The 23,336-nt window shown below is 46.9% G+C and overlaps 1 protein-coding gene, 1 long non-coding RNA gene and 1 pseudogene across 2 annotated transcripts; 2 read left to right on the forward strand and 1 right to left on the reverse strand.

Moving 5' to 3' along the window:
• The first annotated feature begins 11,676 nt into the window (after positions 1–11,676).
• On the forward strand, positions 11,677–15,249 carry LOC4329038 (GDSL esterase/lipase At4g10955). Its single transcript, XM_015767098.3, has 3 exons — positions 11,677–11,834; positions 13,335–13,455; positions 14,087–15,249. Exons 2-3 carry the CDS (start codon positions 13,394–13,396, stop codon positions 15,072–15,074), a joined length of 1,050 nt encoding a protein of 349 aa, XP_015622584.1. The 5' UTR covers positions 11,677–11,834; positions 13,335–13,393; the 3' UTR covers positions 15,075–15,249.
• A 2,133-nt stretch (positions 15,250–17,382) lies between these two features.
• On the reverse strand, positions 17,383–18,215 carry LOC107278236 (uncharacterized). The gene is made up of 2 exons (XR_010739086.1): positions 17,707–18,215; positions 17,383–17,513 (listed from the first exon to the last, which is right to left on the reverse strand). It is a non-coding gene; the product is annotated as an uncharacterized lncRNA (long non-coding RNA).
• A 534-nt stretch (positions 18,216–18,749) lies between these two features.
• On the forward strand, positions 18,750–20,446 carry LOC107276267 (uncharacterized; annotated as a pseudogene).
• Positions 20,447–23,336: the final 2,890 nt, after the last annotated feature.

A 23,336-nucleotide genomic window follows, 5' to 3' on the forward strand; every position in this document is an offset into this window, starting at 1 on the left:
ACCTTGCCCCTGCTTCGGCAACAAACAATGTTGATCTTCATGGATTGCAGCCTCTTCCCCCTCCAGAGCTATGGAGATTGATTTGCGACCAAACCAGCCATGATATTCTGCATCTCGACCTCATCGAAGCCATCGAGGAGGCCATCCGGCAGCAGCTGCTCCTGACCAAGAAACTGCTGAGACGACAACGACGTCGTCGTCTCCGAGGGTTCTTGCCACGATGTGAGATCTCCATGGAAGTAGTGCTGCTGCTGCTGTTGCTAGTCGTAGCAGGCGAAAGCGAATTCTGCTTCTTGGTTGCTCTGCTGCTGCTGTTCAGGCATGATGTAGCACTGGCTTTCCTCGCAGTACGCGTATTCTTGGTCGCCCTGCTGCTGTGAGATCTCGCCAAAGCCGTCGAGGAGGAGGCCATCAGGCAGCAGCTGTTCCTGACCAAGAAACTGCTGTGATGACGAGGACGACGACGTCACAAAGGGTTCTTGCCACGATGTGAGATCTCCATGTAAGTATTGCTGCTGCTGCTGCTGCTGCTGCTCGTCGTAGCAGGCGAAAGCGTATTCTGCTTCTTGATTGCTCTGTTGCTGCTGCTGCTGCTGCTCGTCGTAGCAGACGAAAGCATATTCTGCTTCTTGGTTGCTCAGCTCCTGCTGCTCCGGCAAGATGTAGCACTGGCTTTGCTCGCTGTAAGCGTATTCTTGGTCGCTCAGCTGCTGCTGCTCCGGCAAGATGTAGCACTGGCTTTGTTCGCTGTAAGCGTATTCTTGGTTGCTCAGCTGCTGCTGCTCCGGCACAATGTAGCACTGGCTTTGCTCGCCGTAAGCAAATTCTTGGTTGCTCTGCGTCATCTGCTCCAACGCCGGCAAGAACTGTTGGTAGTTGCTCTGCTCCTCCGCCGGCAAGAACTGATGGCTGCTCTGCTCCTCCGCCGGCAAGAACTGATGGCTGCTCTGCTCCTCCGCCGGCATGAAGAACTGTTGGTTGCTCTGCTCCTCTGCCGGCAAGAATAACTGATGGCTGCTCTGCTCCTCCGCCGGCACGAAGAACTGTTGGTTGCTCTGCTCCGCCGCCGCCTCCGGGAAGTATTCCTGGTTGCTCATCTGCTGCTCCGGGACGAAGCACTGCTGCTGGATTTGGTCGGTGTAAGCAGCGTATTCTTGCTCCTCTTGATTGCTCTGCTCGGATTCCGGAGGAGGTGCTGCAGCGGCGGCGGCGGGGGGGACGGCGTCGTCGAGGACGAGGACGTAGCCGTCGGGGACGCGCTTGCGGTTCTGGCCGTGGCCGGTGAAGGCGATGTGGGTGGCCCGGTGGGAGGCGGCGACGGCGGAGCCGGCGGGTGGGGAGACGATGTACTCGTGCATCACCCACCCGGTGCTGCCGCTCCGGCGATCGTCGCGGTGGAAGTTGAGGCTGAAATTCTCCCACAGGAACGCCTCGCCGCCGGGGGCCACCACCACCTCACCTTTCCCCTCCGACCTCTGCTTCACCCACTTGCCGCCGCCGGCGACGGAGCGCACCTGCCGGGCCCCATCGCCGGCACCCATCGGGGCGACGAAGTAGGCCTCGTCCTCGTCGCCGCGGCCGTGGCGGTCGAGGAGGATCCACGGCGGCAGCGGCAGGCCCCCCAGGTGGTCGTCCTCCACGAAGACGAGGCCGCGGACGGGGAGCTCGCCGTCGATCAGGTACGGCAGGAGGAAGAGCTCCACGAGCATCTGGTCGCTCGGATTGAACTTGAACCCCGGCGAGAGACCCTGCGACCTCGCCGCCGCCGCCATGGGGCTCCTTTCTTGATCGCTCGCAGCTCGCTCGCTCGCTCGCCCTCGCGATTAGCCCTAGCTAGGGTTTTTGGGAGAGAGGCGGTGGCCGGTGGGATTTAGTTTGCGGGCAGGAAGGATGTGTTTGAGAAGGCGGGGGCCCGGTGTCGGTGTCTATATAAACGCGCTCGCGGGCTGCGGGATTGGGTCTCCGAGTCCGATTCGGCCTTGCTGTATGTTTAGGGCCGTTACTGGGCAGGGAGGGATTGGGCCAAATACACGGGGAACGGCACATATGCGAAGGTGTTTTCTTACGACGAGAGAATTCCTAAGACTGCTGGAATTATACTCCCTCCGCTCTATAGGACGTGCACGTATTTTAAAATTTAATTTTTATAATATTTAATCAATAATTAGTATAATATAAATTTTATTTTATTTTCTGAAAATAATATCATTGATATTTCAATTTAGTTTTATATGGTTATAATTTTATATAGAAGTTATTTTGGAGATCGTGCTAAGTTTGACCGTGCCTATATTATGGCATAGAGAGAGTACCACTGAATATGTATAAAGGATATTTTTGTCTATTCTTATCTCGTGATTTATAGTCTAAGGCTGTGTTTAGTTTCTTGGCCAAAATATTTTTTGAAGTATATAGACACACATTTAAAGTATTAAACGTAGACTAATAACAAAACAAATTATAGATTCCGCTTGTAAACTATGAGATGAATTTATTAAGCCTAATTAATCCGTCATTAACAAATGTTTACTGTAGCATCACATTATCAAATCATGGCGTAATTATGCTCGAAAGATTCGTCTCGCAATTTACATGCAAACTGTGCAATTGGTTTTTTTCGTCCACATTTAATGCTTCATGTATGTGTCAAAACATTCGATGCGATGTTTTTGGCAAAAAAAAAAATCTAAACACGGCCTAAGACGAACGATCGATGTGCTTATTTTCATGTAAGCAACTATATTGCCATTTTTGTTAACTGTGTTGTAATATTTGAGGATGAAGGAGGTTTTGTATGAATAGGATTGATGCTTTCACTACTACTCTCCATCCCATAATATAAGGGATTTTGACTTTTTCTTGTACTGTTTAACCACTCGTCTTATTAAAAAATTTTGTGCAAATATAAAAAACGAAAAGTTGTGCTTAAGTACTTTAGATAATAAATTAAGTCACAAATAAAATAAATAATAATTTTAATTTTTTTAAATAAGACGAATGGTTAAACAGTACAAGGAAAAAATCAAAATCTATTATATTATAGGACGGAGGGAGTATATCGATACCCTTTATCAGTACCAGTTGGACAAAACCCAACCCTGATAAGTTTTGCTACTCTTTGACTCGCATGCTCCCAATTAGTACCGAAATATATGGCATATCCATGAGACCCACATCAATATCGATTCATTAAAACAATTAGGGCCGTTTTGGATTGAAGCCAAAACGTGACCTTATCAAAATTTTAGTAACTTTAATAGTAAATATGCTAGTTTGGATTGAAGCCAAACAATTGGTAGTGTCCACGCTCAATTTGGCTACATTCTAAAATCTTCTTCACTCTCATACTAAATTTTGGTTTTATATTGGTATTAAACCAAACATAGACTAGCTAACTTTGCCCTACCAAAAAATTGGTAGTGCCAAAATTTGCCTAGATTTTGGTACTACTAATTAATTGGTATGGTAGAGAACCAAATAGGCCCTAAACAACACTGATAACATCAGTGCCGGTACTTCTAAACTCTAAGCCGACGTGATTTCAGTTTTTTAAAAAACGAGAACAGCCCAAGCCTTATCCCTCGATCTCTTCGCTCTCTTTCTCTTCTATTCCCCATTCTCTGCTCTCTCGCTCTCTACTATTCGTCCGACCTCTCACTCTTCGTTTAGGCGGCTGACGGGCAATGGCCAACCTCACAAACACCTACGTTGATATCGCGGGCTCCGGTGGCTAGCCTGTCAAGTGTTGCAGATGCGGCTGACCTCACAGGTATCAATGGCCAGGCTTGCGGGCACCACGGCAATGGCTAGCCTCGCGGGCACCGACGGTAGCGGCCTTCCCCTTGGTGGTGAGGCCTAGGAGCCCACTAAAGGTTGCCTCCCCATTGGGTTGCCATATCCGGCCACTTGGAGGCTAAGGGCCACCGTATCCGCATACCTCCGGCCTCCCTGCCTTGCATCCCTCTATCGCCAACACCTCCTCGACGTCCCTTCCCTCTGCTTGGTTGTTGCTCACTACATGCGATGGGGTTGAAGGCACCTCCCCCCGGGCTTCGAGGACTACACTACTACAAAATGGGTTTACATTGACACCTAAAATGGATTTTTGTTGGCGGCCGGCGGCATCGCCAGTAACCGAAGGTCAGTGCAAATACAAACTTTTCATTGGCGGGTGCCTATCTGCATATGAAATCCATTCTTTACCGGCAACATCTTGATGGCTGCCAGTAAAAAAGAAACTTCACTCACAGAGAGATTGAGCTGACCGCCTGTGATAAGGATTTTCAGGGAAAAGAATTGCACAAAAAATATACAAATTCATGCCCCCATCTCCAAAATCTACCTTAGAAACCCAAATCCACATTCTTAAAAAAAAAACCCCCCCTAAAATCCACAATCCCAAATCACAGAAGTCATCGTTGTCGCAACGCCTATCGTCGTTGCCGAGGTCCAAATCCACCTCTCCCAACCCTGCAACAGAGGATGAGGCCGAGGCGCATGCCTCATCCACCATCGCTAACTGCCCCTTTGCGGCAGGCTATCAAGCCCCAGGCACGCGTCTCCTCAACCGCCGTCACCGCCTAGATCCTGAGCCCATCGACGGTGGATCCACCACTCCTGAGATTGGTAATGACGGATCCGACACTCCTGAGCTTGGTAGCGATGGATCCGCCTCTCCCAACCTCATTGAAGGAAGATTTGCCTCACCCAAGCTTGTTCGCAACTCTCGCCACAGTAGCTGTTGCCGTCCCGACCTCACTGCAGTAACCGTCATTGTCACCGAGCCATCCTCCGCTAGATCTAGTGGTGGTCGTTAGCCCTCTTTGTTGCTACCGCCGCTGGTGGCCTCCTCCCCTCCGACCAGATCTAGGAGAGGGATGGGAGTGGGGAAGCCGACACCGCTGCTCACTCTGCTACTGCCACTGCTAGCGGCCTTGATCCCCTTTAGCCAGATCTAGGAGAGGAAAGGGACGCAACTAAGCCGGATCGGCCTCAAATCTGTGTCCACGACAAATTTGTGCAAATCCAACTGGTGGAGTTGCAGCCAACTCGGAGTGAATCAGGAGATTATTTACAAGAAAAGAAATACATTGTTTACAAGTCGACGCTGCCAAGAATAGAGAAATCTTTTACACTCTCAATGATTGTTCTCGTGTTCTAGCCTACCAGTTACAAACAGAGAACGGGTACACACTGATCTCATCGCTCCAGGCCTCCAGCAAGCAAAAGAACGTGGTGAGAGCTGTTCTTTCAGATGTATGACGCCTCTCATCATGTCAGGTCACATCAGAGATTAACAACAAGTAAACATAGATTAACTTTCGGCTACTTGATTAAATACTGCCATCAACTTGGCCAGAATTTGGTTTTGTGCTTTGTCAAATTCGGAGAGCGGCTTGTCCGACGAGCCTCCATAGCCACCGGCCGCCGCAACCTTGATTATATCCTCCACTTCTCTCAACAAATGTCCGACCACCCGCTCTAGCTCCGCCGCGTCGGGCGGCACCGGCAGCGGCGGCGCGTCGCCGTGGCCGTGCTGAGCAGCCAACGGATCATCCGCAGCCGGCGCTGGGGCGGCGGCGTGTTCGCCATTGTTGATGGGCGCATCAATTCGGCATAATCCCTTCGCATCAGCCATCAAATATTCCCGCATCTTGTCCAAGAACACGCTGTCCACTGCCGGAACTGGCCCGCTGTAGTACCGGGCCGGCGGCTGCGCAGCCGGCGCGGCGTCGTGCTCGCCGTCACCGTTGTTGTTATAGATCATCGCGCCGCCGTCGTTGAGGCCAGCCGGCGCCGGCTCCTGATCAAGAAACTGCTGCGGCGGCGTCGCAAAGGGTTGTTCCAATAATGGCGCGCCACCAGCGGAGCTAGCCGATGCCATGGCGGACTCCCCTGCTCCGTCAACATATGCATTTTCAGGTGGCTCAGGCACCAAAGTTTCCAAGAACACGTCGTGCACCGGCGGCTCTGTAGCCGGCGCGGCGGCGGAGGCGTGCTCGCCGTTGTCGGAGACGACGAGACCACCACCGAGGCCAGTGAACATCACCTCGTGATCCTGACCAAGAAACTGCTGCGAAGTCGCGAGGAAATCTCCATGGAAGAGATGCTGTTGCTGCTGCTGGTATGCGTAATCCTGTTCTTGGTTGATCATTTCCGTATAGAAGTAATCTTGGTCGGTCTGCTCCGCCGCCGCGACGTGATAATCTTGGAAATTCTGCTGCTCCGGTGCACAGTATTCCTGTTCTTGATCGCTCTGCTCCGCCGCCGGCAAGAACTGCTGGTATTCTTGGGTGTAATAAGTGTAAGAATGCGGCGGCGGATGATCGTCAGAGAAGTGTTCGTGCGGTGGTTCGCCGTACGAGGACAACATCGGCAACGGAGGAGCGACGGCGGCGGCGGCGGCGGCGGTCTGGACATGGACGTCGACGAAGACGTAGCCGTCGGGCACGCGCTTGCGCTTCTGGCCGTGGCCGGTGAAGGCGATGCGGCAGGCGGTGTGGGTGGCGGCGACGCGGGAGCCGGCGGGGGGCACGACGGCGAACTCGTGCATCACCCACCCGGTGCTGCCGCTCCGGCACCGCTCGTCGGCGTGGAAGTTGAGGCTGAACTCCTCCCACCGGAACGTCTCGCCGCCGAACACCACCACCGGCTCCTCCTCCCCTCTCGGCCGCTCCGTCCTCTGCTTTATCCACTTGCCGCCGCCGCCGCCGGTGACGGTGCGGCTCACCTGCTGCTGCCGCCGGCCACCATGGCCGTCACCTGCGGGCACCGGCCCGATGAAGTAGGCCTCGTCCTCGCCGCCCCGGCCGTGGCGGTGGAGCAGCGCCCACGGCGGCGCGCTCGCCGGGTCGTCGAGGAAGACGACGCCGTCGACGAGGAGGCGTCGGTGCTGCAAGTAGGGCAGGAGGAAGAAGCAGAGAAGCTGCTCGACGGACGGATTGAACTTGAACCCCGGGGAGAGCCCCTGCGACTCCGCCGCCGTCGCCATTGACGCAGTTACAAATCGCTCCCGCCTAGCTAGCTAGGTTTGTTTTTTTTTTCTTTTTCTTTAGAAAAAAAATCATGGAGAAGAAATAACCGTTATATCGGGAGAGGTTGGACTTTTCATCCCGATTCGGGCTCGACCCCTCGTCGTTCCGACTCCGAAACCGTCCATGGCCCGTACTTTTACATCTCGGTCGTCTCTCATCTCGTCGCCCAGTGAGAGCAGCCCACGCCACGATAGGTGTGGATAGCTTTTTTCGTAATCCTATTTTAGCCTTATATTGCGTTCTTATTTTTTAATATACGATGCCGTTGATTTTTTATATATCTTTGGTTATTTATCTTATTTAAAAAATTATGTGATTATTATTTATTTTACTGTGATTTGATTTATCATCGAAAGTTCTTTAAGCACGATTTAAATATTTTTTATTTGTACAAATATTTTTAAAAAGGATGAATGGGCAAACATTTATAAAAATACAACGGCGTCATATATTTAAACCGGAGGTAATATAAGTTTAGGTTAAAATGAATAAAAAAAAAGCCCACTTTATTTTTGAAATAACTCAATTTTGTAGCCTAAAAATTTAGGCTCTTTACCACCCCTAGCACACGATCAACTGAATATGCACACGTGCGTGTAGCCTCGCGTGGGTTGAGCATAAAACCACAATATATTATTTGGTTGCTCGTATTCACATAGTTGGACTCATCTTACTTACTTACATGTACACTTCGCCATGTTCACTAAAAGATTATTGTTTTAGCTAATCAAAGATATATTAATCAAGGGATTAAAAGATAAAAACATTATTAATCAAGAGATTAAAAGATTGCTATGCTTTCATTAATATGCAGAGAAAATAAGTTCAGGGAGAAAACGAGGAGGAGAGAATATATATATATATATATATATATATATATATATATATATATATATATATATATATATATATATATATATTGATGGTTAGAACGAGAAAAAAAAAGTTCTACAAAAATAGTATACGTGGGACAATTCTTGGATAAAAATATAATCTTATATTGTCTACATACCGCAGAACGGATAAACCATCGGTCTCAAGTCGAACGACCCCCTAATTTGACCATCAGCCTCAAGATATGTCGCTCACAGTGAATCGGCAACCAGACACTGGTGGAGAAGTGGTTTTTACTCCCGGTTCGTAACCCCCCTTTAGTCCCGGTTTTTCAACCGGGACTACGAATCCGGGACTAAAGATCGCTATCTTTAGTCCCGGGTGAAATAACCGGGAGTAAAAATCGATCTCTAGTCCCGGTTGGTAACACCAACCGGGACTAAAGATACTTTATCTTTAGTCCCGGTTGGTAACAACCAACCGGGACTAAAGAGGGAATAACAGCAGTACAGATGGTCCTCTTTTTTCTTTTTTATTTTCTCCCGAATCAAGTGGGATGCATATCCCCAAATCCCAAATCAAAGTAACATCCCAAATCCACATCACAAATCTTTAAGTTACTTATACACATAAATCAAATACATCACAAATCCTAAAAAAAATTACACAAATCAAATTACATCACAAGTTCTACAAAATTCATCGCAAATACATCACAAGTTCACATCACACACAAATCAAATACATCACAGGATCATGCAATAAATCACAAATTCTTAAAAAAAAACCACAGAGGCGCCGCTCGGCCGGCTGCTGCCGCCTCCTCTCCGCGCCAGCCGGCCACCGCCGCGCCGCCGCACGCCGCCGCGCCGCCCTCCGCCGCGCCGGCCGCCGCCCCGTCGGCCGCGCCGCCCCGCGGCCCTCCGCGTCGCGTGCCGCGCCGGCCGCCGCCCCGCCGCGCCGGCCGCCGCCCCGTCGGCCGCGCCTCCCCGCGGCCCTCCGCGCCGCGTGCCGCGCCGGCCGCCGCCCCGCCGCGCGGCCCCGCGCGCCGCCGCGCCGGCTGCCGCCACGTCGGCCGCGCCGCCCGCCGCCCGGCCCGCCCGATCCAAAAAGAAGAGAGGAAGGAAGAAAGAGCAGGGAAGGAAGAAAGAGATAAGGCAGGAGTTAGAGAGGAAGAAAGAAAGAGAGAGTTTGTTGTGTGGACGAGAAAAGAGGATAAGTAATAGGGATTATATAGTACGTGTTGATTTTTATTCCCGGTTTGTAACACCAACCGGGACTAAAAATTCTATCTTTAGTTCCGGTTGGTGTTACAAACCGGGACTAAAGATCCTAAACGCCTGACACGGTCTGACATGGAACCAACCGGGACTAAAAATCATCTTTAGTCCCGGTTGGTATTACCAACCGGGACTAAAGATGATTTTTAGTCCCGGTTGGTCATACAAACCGGGAATAAAGATCATCTAGTCCTGTTGTTCTTATAAACCGGGACTAAAAATCGTTTTTAGTCCCGGTTTTAAATGGAACCGGGACTATTGTAGATTTGGGTCGACCGATCAAAGATGGTTTCTCCACCAGTGAGATCAACACGGTGTATGTTCTATTCTGTTTAATTCTCTTATTTGTTTCAATCTTTGTTCGGTTTGCAACCTGCACCAACGATGTATTGATGAGAGTGATCTTTGTTCATAACTATCAGATTTTTTTCATGGATATTGTTAATTAATGCTAATTACATTGATCTAACCGAGAATTGGCCATTCTGATGATAGTTCCTAATTGTTGCATATCGTAAGCTTAAAACGATGGTTATGCAACTGTTTGCCAATCATAGATGGAGATTTACCAATAGACAGGAATAATGTTATTTTGTCTAGTTTGGTTTCCTTTTAATTTTGGTTGGTGTGTTAGCTTTCATTTGGATTACACTCTTACATAGTGCTAGATTGTAATAATTGGCTGTAGCTCTTCTGAGCAAAGGCCGGGATGTTATTTTATTCTATTATTAAAAAAATCAATTTTTTTTCATAGCATCGGCTCCTGCAGTGTGCTCGACAAGGTTCGGCAATGGAAAAGAAGAAAAAAAAGAACATTCATCTTCACTATGTGCCACCTTTGAGAAACGGAAACGCCCATGTAAAACAAACCGTGAAGGGGCGGATCTACTTATTAGGTATGGTGGGTCAACCGACACAACTACAACCCGTGTCATTCCAGACTCTCAACAACCCGTGTCATTCCAGACTCTCAAGACACCCCTACCCCTTATAGTAGTCATGTGTCATTAAAATTTAGTATAACAAGGTGTGAACATCCAACAGATTAGTACATCTCTTCATAGCACATGCACGCCACAAACAATGATCAAACAATGATCGAGACATTTATGTGATTAATTAAATTAAAAATATGATATATGTTGTGTTTGATTACTCTTATCGAGTGAACATCTTTGTTCTCTGTCCCATCTATATTTTAAAGCTGCGTACACTTCGCAAATATTTACAAGAACTTTATATTCCTTCCGCTTCAAGTTACAAGTATGTATGTGCATTTTCCGTAAAAGATCAGTTCCATAAGTGCTTATATACAAGATCATTTTAATATACAGGAATCTTGCACATTTTAAGAACACATGTTACAAGTGTTTATATTTTTGGATCAGAGAGATTAGCATTTTCATATCAATCTTAGGTCTAACAAAAAGGAAACAAAAGTCCATAGGACCCTATACCCAAGCATATTCACATTCCCTCCGACGTCCGGCCCTACATGTCTTCCAATCTTCAACCATTGGAGCATTTAATGATTTGCCATTTTTAAAACGGAATTGTTAAATGGCTGTCGAATGATTTTTAGCCCAAAATTATGCAGATTACTAACCATGGGATTTGCTTTGCGATTCGTGCTCCGGCGACATTAGCTCCCGGCGACACCTTCTCCAACTCTGGCGATCCCGACGACAGCAATGGAATTAGGGTTTAGGGTCCCGGGTTGGGATGGGGGTGGGAGGGGGGGTGGGGGAGGGGGAAGATGGGGGATCACCGGGCTTAGATGGATGGCCGTGGGAGGCGGTGGCCCGGCGGTGGGTGGTGGACATTGGCGGGCGACGAGGCGCCGGTGGCGGCGCCGAAGCCGCGGGGATGGAGGAGGGCGGTGGGTCGGCATCGGCGGCGGGGGCAAACGGCTAGGAGACGGCGAATCCGACAGCTAGTGATTAGGAGGCGGTGGCTAGTGGTGGCGGATCCAGCGGCGGGAAGCTGCTGGAGATGGGAAAGACGGCTGGGCAGGGGCACTCGCGCCGTCGGTTGGGGAAGAGAGGGGGTAGGGGAGGAGGCTGGCCAGGGGGAGGGGGAGGGGGAGGGGAGGAGGGGGGGCTCGCCGGCGCCGTTGGGCCCTTCCGACCAGCCGGCGAGCCAGGCGGCGGCATGTGGGGTGGCGACGCGTGGGGGCGGCGGCCTAGAATGACGAGGGGAGGTAGAGGAGTTAGGGTTAGAACTGCAGCACGAATCTTAAAGCGATCCGACGGTCCAGAATTCATATGATTTGTGAGGTGTTTTTCTGTCAAATGCCATCTAGACATCCTTTTTAAAAGGCGATAATGAAAGATTTACTACTGTATGTGAATCAATATGTATCTATAACATATGAGTAAATTTTTACTTACCATTTATAAAAGTGGTAAATAGTTAAATACTAGTATGTCTTACGATCAGATTATTACTGCTCGATCGGGTCAGTCACTTTACATCTAAAGAGAAAAAAAAGGAAAAAGATAAAAACAGAGTCGGTCACTTTCTCGGTCGGGTTCTCGGGTCACCGTCTCTCCGCCTCTCCCATCCCGAGCCTCTCGCAAAATCCATTCTCCCACGCCCAGATCCACCGCCCCCCGCCTTGCCTCCTCCGCGTCGCCGCGCCAGTGCGCCCCGCCTCGCCGCCGCCCTCCTCCTCCTCGTCGTCAGGGTAAGCCCCCCGCCCGCCTCCTCCGCTCCGAGCTTCCCCGGTTTCCGCTCGAGGTGGTTTCGCCGGACCTCTTGGTTGCCGGTTTCTCTGGATGGGGATCCCGATTTAGTTAGCCATATTCTGCGTTTTGGGGGAACCGGGACGTCGCAAATATTGCTCCTGGATTGGCACCTGTTCTTCCCTTGTTTGCGTTGCGATTTCTTTCTACTAGTATTATTATTCTGTATTACTATTGGTCTGCAGAAGAGGCCCTTGCTGGGGATTTTTTTTTTATGGAATATGACGATCGTAGGCATTGTGTTCGTGGCTCAATTTCAAATTCCGAGTAGGAATTGGGCGTTTTTTGTATAGTCGGCAAGTAAGGTAATGGCGGTGGCGACCATTCTGTCTGAAATTGAATACACAGATGTGCTAGTTAGTTTCATGAGATGCAAACGGCATGGATTTGTGGTGCTCCTTGGCGCGCTACCCGGATGTTCTAGTTTCATGCCAGTCATGCCGATGCTGCTAAACTACTATGTGCAAGTCAACATCGTATGTGCATCTGTTTTTAAGATTATTTTTGTTAGCCCTAAAAGGTTCAATCCTAGGGTGGTTGATGTAAGCATATTTTGGAAGCACCTGTCTGTTAGCTTATGGGAATCATTAGTCATTACACTTTTTAGAAATGGAGGCTTGTGAAGTATGTGAGAAATATAAAGTTGGTACAGGATAGAGATGGTGCCAAATTCCTTATCTAGAAAGATTTGGTGCCAAATGCCTAAAGCAAGGAGCTGTCACCATGTGTATTAATTTTAGCAACATCTCTCACAGGATTCACAAAAGTGAATATTTAAAAAAACCAAATTTGCATTTTAGTTGGAGAATGGCTTCATCCCTTCACGGCTTCACCTGATGACCAGCTTTGAACCTGGTCTTTTACACTCGGTGAACAAAAAAAACTTATCTTTTACACTTCCTTTGATCATTCTCATGCCCACTAAGCACTGAAATGTTGGAACACCAGTTACCTTATGCCAGAACTGTCAATTGCTGGACTTTTTATTTAGTTTCATTCCTTTTTTCTTTGTTGATGTAAGTCTCACTGAGTCACTGACTCAATGTCAGTGCTTTTTGCTTGTACGAATACACTGGTTAATGATTATAAGACAGATTATCAGATGTAGTGTTTTCTTGTGATTTGTTTGTCACGAATGGAACTCGTTGCATGGGAGAGTCCTGCGTTGAGAAATTACTTTCAGTTGCCAACCAATCATATGAATGCTAGTGTTTACCTGTTTCACCTTGTGCTGAACAGACCAACATAGATACTTCGAACTACCCTAAGGACTTATTTGCCTGCTCTTTAGTTTATTTATTGTTTAACTACCACACTCTCGGTCCAAAGTAGATGGCATTTGAATGTGACCACCTTTGTAGCTTTTTCTTGAGGATTTCAATACTTTCATTTGTTGACACCAGTATCAGTTTTTATGTGCTAATTTTTTCTTAATGTTTCAGTGTTATGTTTTTCATCACTATAAAGTCCAATAAAGTGAAGAGTGACTCTGCATAGCCAGATGGCTGTGGACAGAGATATCTTTGGTATCTCAGGTCCGACATATCTGAATCCTGTTAATTGGTACGTGCTCCTGTTGTGATTACAGTGTTACATGACATTTCCTGGAAAATTTTGTGATTCTTGAATTATTATGTATGTACTATGTAGAGATGCTGCACTTAATCTACGTTTTTAATTTTTATGCACATGCATGCACAGAACTAAATTCTGTTAAATGTCTTAAGGTTTTGGTTGGTTCTTATCTTTTATTTCTATGATAGATAATATTAGGTCTATTTAGGCATTTATTATTACAAAAGCTTCTCATGTTAACAAACTTGTCACAGCCATCATTTGTATTTTTTTTGAAGAGGGCATTAGTCATAATTGGTATGTCAATAGTTAAAGAAAAAAATGGCATGTCTTACAATATGATGCATGAAAGTGTGCAGACAATCTTTTTGGAGTTTCATTCATTGTGGATTGAGCTTCATATTTATGTATGTAGTGTTGACAATGAAGCATGAATTTAGGGACTAGTAATCACCTTGATCTTCATCGATGATCAGCAAAACCAGCTGCCTGTTGGAGCTATTGCCACAGAGTGCACATATATGATTATTTTGCTAGGAGTACAGATGTGATGAACAGTTTCCGTAGTGCATTAAATTGGTGGAAGTAACTTTTTCCCTCGTTTATGAACTCTCAAAAGGAACTGTGAGCATAATCGGAGATCTGTGGCTGCATGCTTAGTTCAGGCTGTATATGTTTTGGAGAGGGACCGGCAACTAGGTCGTCAATCTGTTGAAGCCTTGGGACCTCCTTGGTGGGAATTCTTCCATTTTGAGTTGATCCGCAAGCTTGTCGATGATGCTGACTTGTCTATTTTCGGTGCAATATTTGAATTCAATCCTCCTTCAAGTAAAGAATCTTCTGCTGATAATGCACCGAGATTTGTTATTGCCTTCAGAGGCACTATAACTGAGAAGGAAACCATCTCAAGGGATATCGCCCTTGACCTCCACCTTGTCCAAAATGGTCTCCATCGGACCTCAAGATTTACAATTGCAATGCAAGCTGTCCAAAACGTCGCCTCGGTTTTCCCTGGCTCAAACATCTGGCTAGCTGGGCACTCACTGGGCGCAGGTATGGCCATCCTTACTGGAAGAAACATGGTTAAAAAGGGTGTGCTTTTGGAAAGCTATCTCTTCAACCCACCTTTTGTTGCCGCCCCAATCGAGAGGATAAGTGATGAGAGAGTGAAGCATGGTTTCCGCATTGCAAGAAGTGTAATTACTGCTGGATTAGCCATTGCAATGAAAGGAAAAGGCGAGGGGAGCAGCCAGAGGTCTGTTGCAGAAGATTCTTTCCACATTTTGTCATCATGGACGCCATATCTGTTTGTCAATCCAGGAGACCATATCTGTTCAGAGTACATCGGCTACTTCCAGCATCGGAAGAACATGGAGGATCTCGGTGCTGGATTTATCGAGAAGCTCGCAACCCAAAATTCCATAGGAGATCTGTTTTACAAGGCATTAGGATGGGAATCGGAACCACTGCACCTTCTTCCATCTGCAGACTTAATTGTCAACGTAAGCCCTTCACCGGACTTCAAATATGCTCATGGCATCAGCCAGTGGTGGCAGCCTGAGCTGAACTTGCAGTGCAGTAAATATCGGTACTCTGTAGGTGCATGACATTGGAAAAAATGTCTTAGGAGACCCTTCTTACACTTTCGTTTATTCATTGTGGTTCGTTCCACTCTATTGTAGCTGTCAATATGCTGTAATAGATGTTTCTTGAACCTCTGATTCTGTTGACATGAAAAAAACTTGTAATTTCGTGGAGCAACGATCTGTCAGTCTTTACACATATGTTCGTGTTCATGTAGCTCTTCGTTATTTGATCATTTTCTGGTGTTGGGTGAGCATACCTCTCTCTTATGCTCATAAATTGTTTTTTTTTCCTACTTGGTTTGAACCATATTAACTGTTTTAAATATATAATGTCATTAATGTAGAACTCGCGGCTAAGCTTTTCTTTAAAAGCCAAAGCTACTTTTGAATTTTAAAGTTGATTTTTAAGAATAATCCTAAGTAGATTTTTTACATGGTCTGATAACAATCATGAAAAAAGGGTAGGCAATTGAAGTGGCGAAGAGAATCTACTATAGTTAATTCTAAATTCAAAATCAGTGCAGCTTCTAACAGTATATTGGAAATCTCCTTATAGGAAGCTTCATGAAATATTATCCCTATATTTCCTTTGCTTTCCAAGAGAAAGAAAATTAAAGAAGTGGAAGGGGTCGGAGCTTCTTATATTTGGTATTCGGGGAGGATGGGAGAAGTAGGTTCGAGATGGTTTTTTTAAGAGTAAATTTTAGAAAACTGCAACTTTAGTGACAAAACTATCAGTTTGCTGTAACATTAGCGACATGTTTAAGTTTGTTGCAATAATAGCGTGAGAAATTATCATAAAACTATAACTTTTACATTATATGCTACTACAGTACATATAGGTGACAACTGTAGCAGCATATAACGTAAAAGTTGCAGTTTTTTGATAATTTTCCACGCTATTGTTGTAGTAAACTAAAATATACCGCTAATGTTACAGCAAACTAATAGTTTGTCACTAAAGTTATAGTTTTCTAAAATTTACTCTTTTTTTTAATGGATCTTGTTAAAAATGCAGAAGGGAGAAAAGGGAAAAAAGAAGGGAGAAAAAGAATAATATGGAAAAAAAAAGTTGTTAAAAATGACGAAAAATAGGGAAAATAGAAAAAACACATGAGATTTTTTTTCTGGGGGGATCGGAAAAGCATATGGAAAATTTGGGAAAAACAGGAATAACAGGGGTAAAAAAAAAGGAAAACTACGGTGAAAAAAAAAGGTGGGCTGGTCTGCCTGGGCTATGCCAAACGGACCTTGCAGGCACGGTCCACACGCCGACGTGCCGTGTTTGGGCCAACTGTGGTGAAGTCGTGCCTGGGCTGGCATGCCTTTGTGCGGTCCATTTGGTCACCTATACTCGACCTACAAAGAGCAATGCTTGAGCCAAGCCCCCACGCGCGATGCGCGCATGCTCCGCGTTGGAGACCCCCTCCACAATTCTCGCATGAGTTTGGTGTGGTACCCACTAGCATGCATTAATTGCTATAAAGCAAGCCTCACAGTGAGCCACGTCACCATGTTATTTCAGTCATTGGATCAACATTGTGCCACAAAGATCAACCGTTAGAGGAATAAGTTCACTTGAGGTCCCTCGATTTTTCGCCGAGTTCGAAATTCATCCCTTGAGCGCAAAACCAGATACAACGCATCCCTCAACTTACAAAACCGTGCAAATAAGGTCCTAGACAGTATTGTATCCGGTTTTGGCTGATGTGGCCGCATACGTGGCTCCTTTGACTAGGTCATTGTCCCACATGGCATTGACGTAGCGCTTATGTGGTAATTTGATCCCAAAAAATAAATAAAACCATGGGACCCACATGTCAGCTACACAGGAAATAAAAATTGGTGGGGCCCCACATGTCATCCTCACTTCTTCCTCTTCTCTCTATCCCCTCTCTCCTTTCTCTTCTTTCTCATCCTTCCTCCTCCCTTCTTCCAGCAACACGCCGCCGCTGGGAACCTGCCTCCGCCGCGAGCGCGTCCCGGGCGTGGTCCTCCTCGAGCTCCGCGAGGCGTGTTGCCGGCGCCGGCGGAGCAAAGTAGTCATCAGGGAGCTCTCGCTTGCCTCCGCGAAGCCCTCGCCTCGCGCCGCCGCCACCACGGCATCGTCGTCCGTGTCCTCCGCCTCGTCGCTACGGGGGAGGAGGAGGAGGAGGGTGGGGGGTGGTGTGCGCGGCGGTGTCGTTGGGGGAGGAGGAGGGTGGCGGGGGTGCAGCCGCTGATGGAGGCGCTGCCACCGGTGGCGAGAGCGGCAGCGGCGGCGGCGGCGTGGTACGAGGTCAGGCTGCGACGGTGCTCGGGGACAAATTTCAGTTAGTGGGATCCAAACTGAGGATAATTAGGCATTGAATCCTTTATTTGATCATTTACATCAAAATTCAAATCAGATCGACAAGAACAATCAGACAAGGATTCAGGATTTTGCTTTACCTCCCGTAGGAGAGGCGCCGGGAAATTTCTCTGCCAAGGAAAAAGAGATCGAATTATATACATAGACAAACTATAAAATTGATCTATAACTAGGTACTACTATATAAAGGGAAATGTAAAAGGTTTACTAACCATAGTCACCCAAAAAGAAGAACAAAGCGAAAAAATTTTTGAAGAAAAACAGAGACGAAGAAACAAATCGGAGTGAGTTGGTTGTACTGACTGTTGCACTTGCTCAGGGCGGAGAAGTTGCCGCCGCAGGCGGCAGGGAGGGCGGCGACACGGGTGTAGTTGATCTTGATGCCGAAGTCCAGGCCGAGCGCGCCGCAGAGGCAGGCGACGGCGGCCGGGCTACCCAGCGTGCTCTTCACGCCGGCACAGCAGTCCTTGGCCGGTCTCGCCTTGGGGCTCCCCGGCGTGATGTACGTCAGGCACCCCGCCAGCGCCGTGATCGTCTACCCGCAGTCTGACGACGGCCCGCAGCTCCGGCCGCCGCTCCCTCCTCTCCCATCTCCCGTCTGCCGCCGCGCACAGCTCCTCTGGCATCAGCGGCCCGGCTGTCGCCCCCTGCGCTTCTCCCCGCCGGCTGGCCTCCCCGATCGATTTTTGTCGTGCCCCGCCCTTCTCCCCGCCGACCGGCAGCCGCCGCGCTTCTCCCTCTCGGCGCGCCTAGAGAGAGGAGAGGGGAAGAGAGGGGAGATGGGTAGAGAGGAGGAAGAAGAGAACGGGTGAGAATGACATGTGGGCCCCACCATTTTTTTATTAATTTGTGTGTGAAACGGGTCCCACGGGGTTTATTGTTTTTACCGAATCGAATTGCCACGTAAGCGCCACGTCGATGCCACGTCAAATGGAGACCGAGTCAAATTAGCCACTTAGGCGTCACGTCAGCCAAAACCGTCTTCCAAACTGCCGAGGGACTTCATCTGCACTGGTTTTGATAATTGAGAGACCCGTTGTATCTGGTTTTCTAGTTGAAGGACGAAAATTGGATCCGTTGACAAGTTAAGGCACCTCAGATGAACTTATTCCACCGTTAGATCTTCATTTCACTACCAGGCCTATATATGAAGGAAAAAGTACACCAAAGGTCCCTCAACTTGTCAACAGGATACAAAAACATCCTTAAACAGCAAAACCAGATATACGGGGTCCTTTTAACTATACAAAACCAATCACCAGAGGTCCTTCGGCGGTTTTGATCCCGGTTTTGATCTACGTGGCGGCTGAGTCAGCGTGGGACCCACGTGGGCCCCATATGTCAGTATCTCTTTTCCCTCCTCTCCCTTTTCTGCTGTTTCTCTCTCACACACACTCTTCTCTCCTACGGCCGACGATGCAGCACGGGAGAAGGGGAGGGCGGCGGCGGGCGAACACGGTGGCGGGCTCGCCCTCCCCGATCTCACTCTCCGGCATGGGGAAGGGGTGGCGCAGGCGGCGGACCGGCGGGAGACCAGCGGCAGGCGGTCGTGGATGCGGCGCTCACGCGGGGCTGGCTGGCCGCGCGGTCGTGGTTGGCGGCGGGTGAGGTGTTGGCGGCGAGCGCACCCGGGAATCGATGGGGCAGAGGCGGCCGCGGTCGTGGCCCGCGAGTCCAGGCAGCTGCGTTCGTTGTGGGGGATTGGATTCGGTCGTCAGCTGCGTTCGTTGCTTTGATGGAACCAAGGCCACGCGATTCCGTTCTGATCGACTTGTTCCATTTCATCTACTGTCTCAATCAGTTCAGTTGTTGAGGCGCATTTGATTTTTGATTTGGGTCGAAAATTTGATGGCTCAATCTGATCTGAGTTTTGGGATGAATGGATGGATGCGTGCAGAGCAACGGAGGACAGGGAGAGGAGGAGATGGTGAGCCAGGGGAGCGCGGGAGGGGGAGTGGCGGCCTCCTCCGGGGTCGTCGTCAACATCACCACCGGGCCCATGACGGAGACGGAGGACGACATGGCCGTCGGCGAGGAGGAGGAGGTGGTGGCGGCGTCGGCGGAGACGGAGGAGCACGTGCAGCGAATCCTCCTCGCCATCGACGCCTTCACTCGCCAGGTCCACCTCTCTCCATTCATTAATTTCGCTATTTGTCATTCTGAATTTTTCATCGATCGATGAGATTGCAATGCCAATGCAGGTGTCGGAGATGCTGGAGGCGGGGCATGCGCTGTTCAAGAACCTCGCCGCCGACTTCGAGGACCGCCTCTGCTCGTAAGACCACCATCCATAGCCATGGCCATGGACACACACACCCGCTAATAAAATAATTGGTTTGGTTGGTTGCTTGATGACGAGCAGCATAATCAATCGATGCAATCTGGTTTGTTTGTGAATTTGGCGTGTACAGGATCCACAAGGAGAGGAGAGGGTGGAGAGGTGGGAGGACGAGATCCGGGAGCTGCGCGCCCATGACGCCGCCAATGAGCAGGCACGCTCCCTCCGCCGCCACCGCTCTCGTCTGCCGACGTCGCACCGTTCCAGCCCGTCGACGCCGCACCGCTCTCGCCCGCCGACGCCGCCTCTCCGCAACCGTGCTCGCCCGCCACCGTCGCCGCTTCGCCTGCTCTGGCCACCATTCTGGTGCGGCGACGGCTCCTTCCCCAGCGGCGACGGTGCCCGGTTGAAGAGGTGCCCCTTGGGCCGCCCTGCGCCGTCGCCTCCGGCCGGCTTGCCTAGTCGCCAGAAGATAACAGTAGAGTGAGAGAGAGAGGAGATAGGGAGAGGGTGATGACGTGGCCAGCTGATATGTGGGGCCCATGTGGTCCCACGCTGACTCAGCCGCCACGTAGATCAAAACCGGGATCAAAACCGTCGAAGAGCCCCTGTTAACCGGTTTTATATAGTTAAGGGACCCAGCATATCTGGTTTTGTGGTTCAAGGATGATTTTTATCCCGTTGCCAAGTTGAGGGACCTTCGGTGTACTTTTTCCATATATGAAAACAAGGCCCAATTGGATGTTTCAGTCCAGTCGAACCCCATCATCTTCCCGTCGGCCTTCTGCCATGAATTGGGAAAGACACCATAGTTAATTCAATTTACTCTTTTGATAAGTCTTTTGCAATTCCTCATGCAAACCATGCTAATCGTCTCCATCATGGTTTGTTTCCTCTTCAACAATTGTAAACCAGAAACTGCCATTATCTGGTGTCATGATAAATCTCATTGATTCTCTTTATAACTCTCAATTCCTCCTATATAAGTGTGCAACACTGCCCGTTTTCCTGCACCGTCTACACTGAGTCACTGAGCCAATTTGATTCCCTCACTTGCATAAGCCTCTCACAAGTCGAAGCCGCTTTCCTATGCGACAACAGCCGGCTGATTTAGCCAACATTTGGTCTCCACCTATGGGAAGAGCACAAGATACGAAGGCTTCTGCGTGTTCATGAACAACATTAGGTTCCCTTTCCGTTTGATTTACTCCACATTCATTTTTGTAATATAAGTGCTCTTTTCTTTTTGTTGTTTCCAGCAAGCTTAGAGCAAGTGCATATACCGATCCACTGATTGGGCGATGAATGATCAAGCCATAACAGGGTCAGGGTAGTAATCCAATCAAATTACACATTACTTCATTTTTGTAATTGTTACTCTCTCTCTCTCTCTCTAGGATAGTCGTCTTTTAAATTTTGCTCATGTGCAACATGGTGATTTAATACAGAATGACCATTTAAGCTTCTGCAACACTTTATGAACGTAAGGAAATTTTATAACAATGAGCGTGCTAATTGTAATTTACATGGGTCCATTGACAACAAATATTTGAGTGAGATCTCCCAAATTTCTTGAAATTCTCATGAAGTTTTGCTATTTTTTAAGGCTCAATTCCATATTAATTTCATATTTCTTTGTTCCTATTGAGAAAATCTCAGAAAACTCAATATGTACAGTAGTACAAACTTTGGCTTGGGTTGTAGTTTTACATGTGAGTTAATCGTTTTTGCAGAAGTTCATCCTTAATTAGTATATAGAGGTGCTGATGTGTAAAAAAAATATTAATCCTTCTAGGTTGCCTTTGCTTTTTTATTTTTCTTTCCCCAAAGTGTCATCCAACAATCTAGCTATGATTGTTTCCCAAACTAGGAAGGAAGCCCGCACAGATGCGCGGGCAACTTATATATAAAAGATTGTTAAAAAAAGTTGTATTTCACTATATTAATTATAAGAACCGCTTATTTATTATTTATAAAAATAATGCTAAAGAAATCCCATCTCGCCATATTGATTAATTATAAGGACCGTAGATCACCTTATAATTATATGAAAATAAATATCTAGACCACAAATTTTGATATACTAAATGACAATAGTATCTTTCATTTTCAAACAGAAATAACTATGTCCCAGATATATGTATACTCGCCTGTCACCACTATTTATTATCGTTGTATTATAAGTTGTGTGCCTTTTTAATAGATGGGATTACATCCATCCAAGAAAACAAACTTAATATGTCATTAATACAACAAAAAGATCATCTGTACTTCATACCTAATTGTTCATGCCTCACTTGTGTTTAAATATATGTATAAATATTTTGAAGTATTGCTCCTACCAATTCATGGGATAAAACATTTAACATTAGATATAAATGCCCCTCTAATGGGTGAAGCCGACAGTAGCCACCAAGGCTTTCTTCTCTTATGCCTTGAAACATGTGTCCTTTATCAACATAGCCGTGCTCCTCAAAATCAGTGTGGAGCATAATTTTAACGCTTAATTCATTATCAGCTAAAGAATTGCATCGATAAGTAGGCTAGTTGAACTTTATTGCGAATAGTAGCCTCTCACCAGGGTCACCTTTACTCAGTCATATGCATGCCCCCGCCATTTCTACAGAAGCAGAGTATACTACGTTATCCATGCTTAGCGCCCTTCAAGGGATGACACATAGATAAGATGGAAGTGAATTTTTTTTTAGTTTTGAGTCCATTTATGAAATAGAGTGACACTTGTTTATGGCGTTAATTGGTCCACTAAATTTTATCATATATAATTATCTCTTCTGAAAATATGTAGAGTTGATCTTGAGAAGTAATTGTTCATGAACATATGAATATGAGTTTTGATATTTTTTTTTCATTATTGATCTAATTCATCTATGCATGTTCGTGGGGTAATATATAATGGAACAATATATGTTATCATGTTTATTTGTGCTGATTGTTAAGACAATTTATAATAACATGAAGATTGATAGAATGTGGTTTCATTTAATATTTTTTTATTCAAAAGATAGTTAACATATTTATCAATTTTCTATAGAAAAAAGTGGGTTGTAAATGAATATAATATCCACTATCAGTACGTTCTTAAAAAGAATGGAGTAATTGTTAAGATTATTTAGATAAGAAAGACATAAAAAGGGTTAGAATATTGTTCCATGTGATAACTTTTTAATCAGAATTGCTATATATATGTCATGAATTTCACTTTGGGCCATATTTTATTACGAAAGTCTTATTTTAGACTACCCTTAAACCAATATTTTTATTTTGGACAGGGTACGTATTAATGATCTCGGTTATGTTGGCTTCTAATGATCAATTAACTGTCACAGTTATATGTAATACCATATTTTTGATGTATGATGTAGATGGATAGAAGCGTTGAGGTTGGTCCAAAGAATCACAGTGGTAAAAATATGTTATGCAAAGTAAAAGTATTGGTTAAAGGTTGGTACAAAGCAAAATATCAGTAATAGAAAGGTGCCTTAAAGTGAAATTTAATTTTAATGTTGAGATTCGTGCTATAGCATTTAGCGATGTGGTAGAATGTGGAGAGATGTAAAAAGTGACACTAACTGCGTTCTTAAGAGCAAGTTTAATAGTATAGCCAACTACTAGCTTTAATTCATCTATCGCCAAT

This window comes from Oryza sativa, chromosome 2, assembly GCF_034140825.1.
Source record: "Oryza sativa Japonica Group chromosome 2, ASM3414082v1".
Classification (NCBI taxonomy): Eukaryota; Viridiplantae; Streptophyta; class Magnoliopsida; order Poales; family Poaceae; genus Oryza; species Oryza sativa.

Excerpts from the sequence above, each read along its gene's own strand:
- LOC4329038 (XM_015767098.3), top strand. The coding sequence starts at position 13,394 with ATGGCTGTGGACAGAGATATCTTTGGTATCTCAGGTCCGACATATCTG. Across the intron at positions 13,456-14,086 it reads TATCTGAATCCTGTTAATTG|GAACTGTGAGCATAATCGGA; the intron begins GTACGTGCTCCT and ends AACTCTCAAAAG.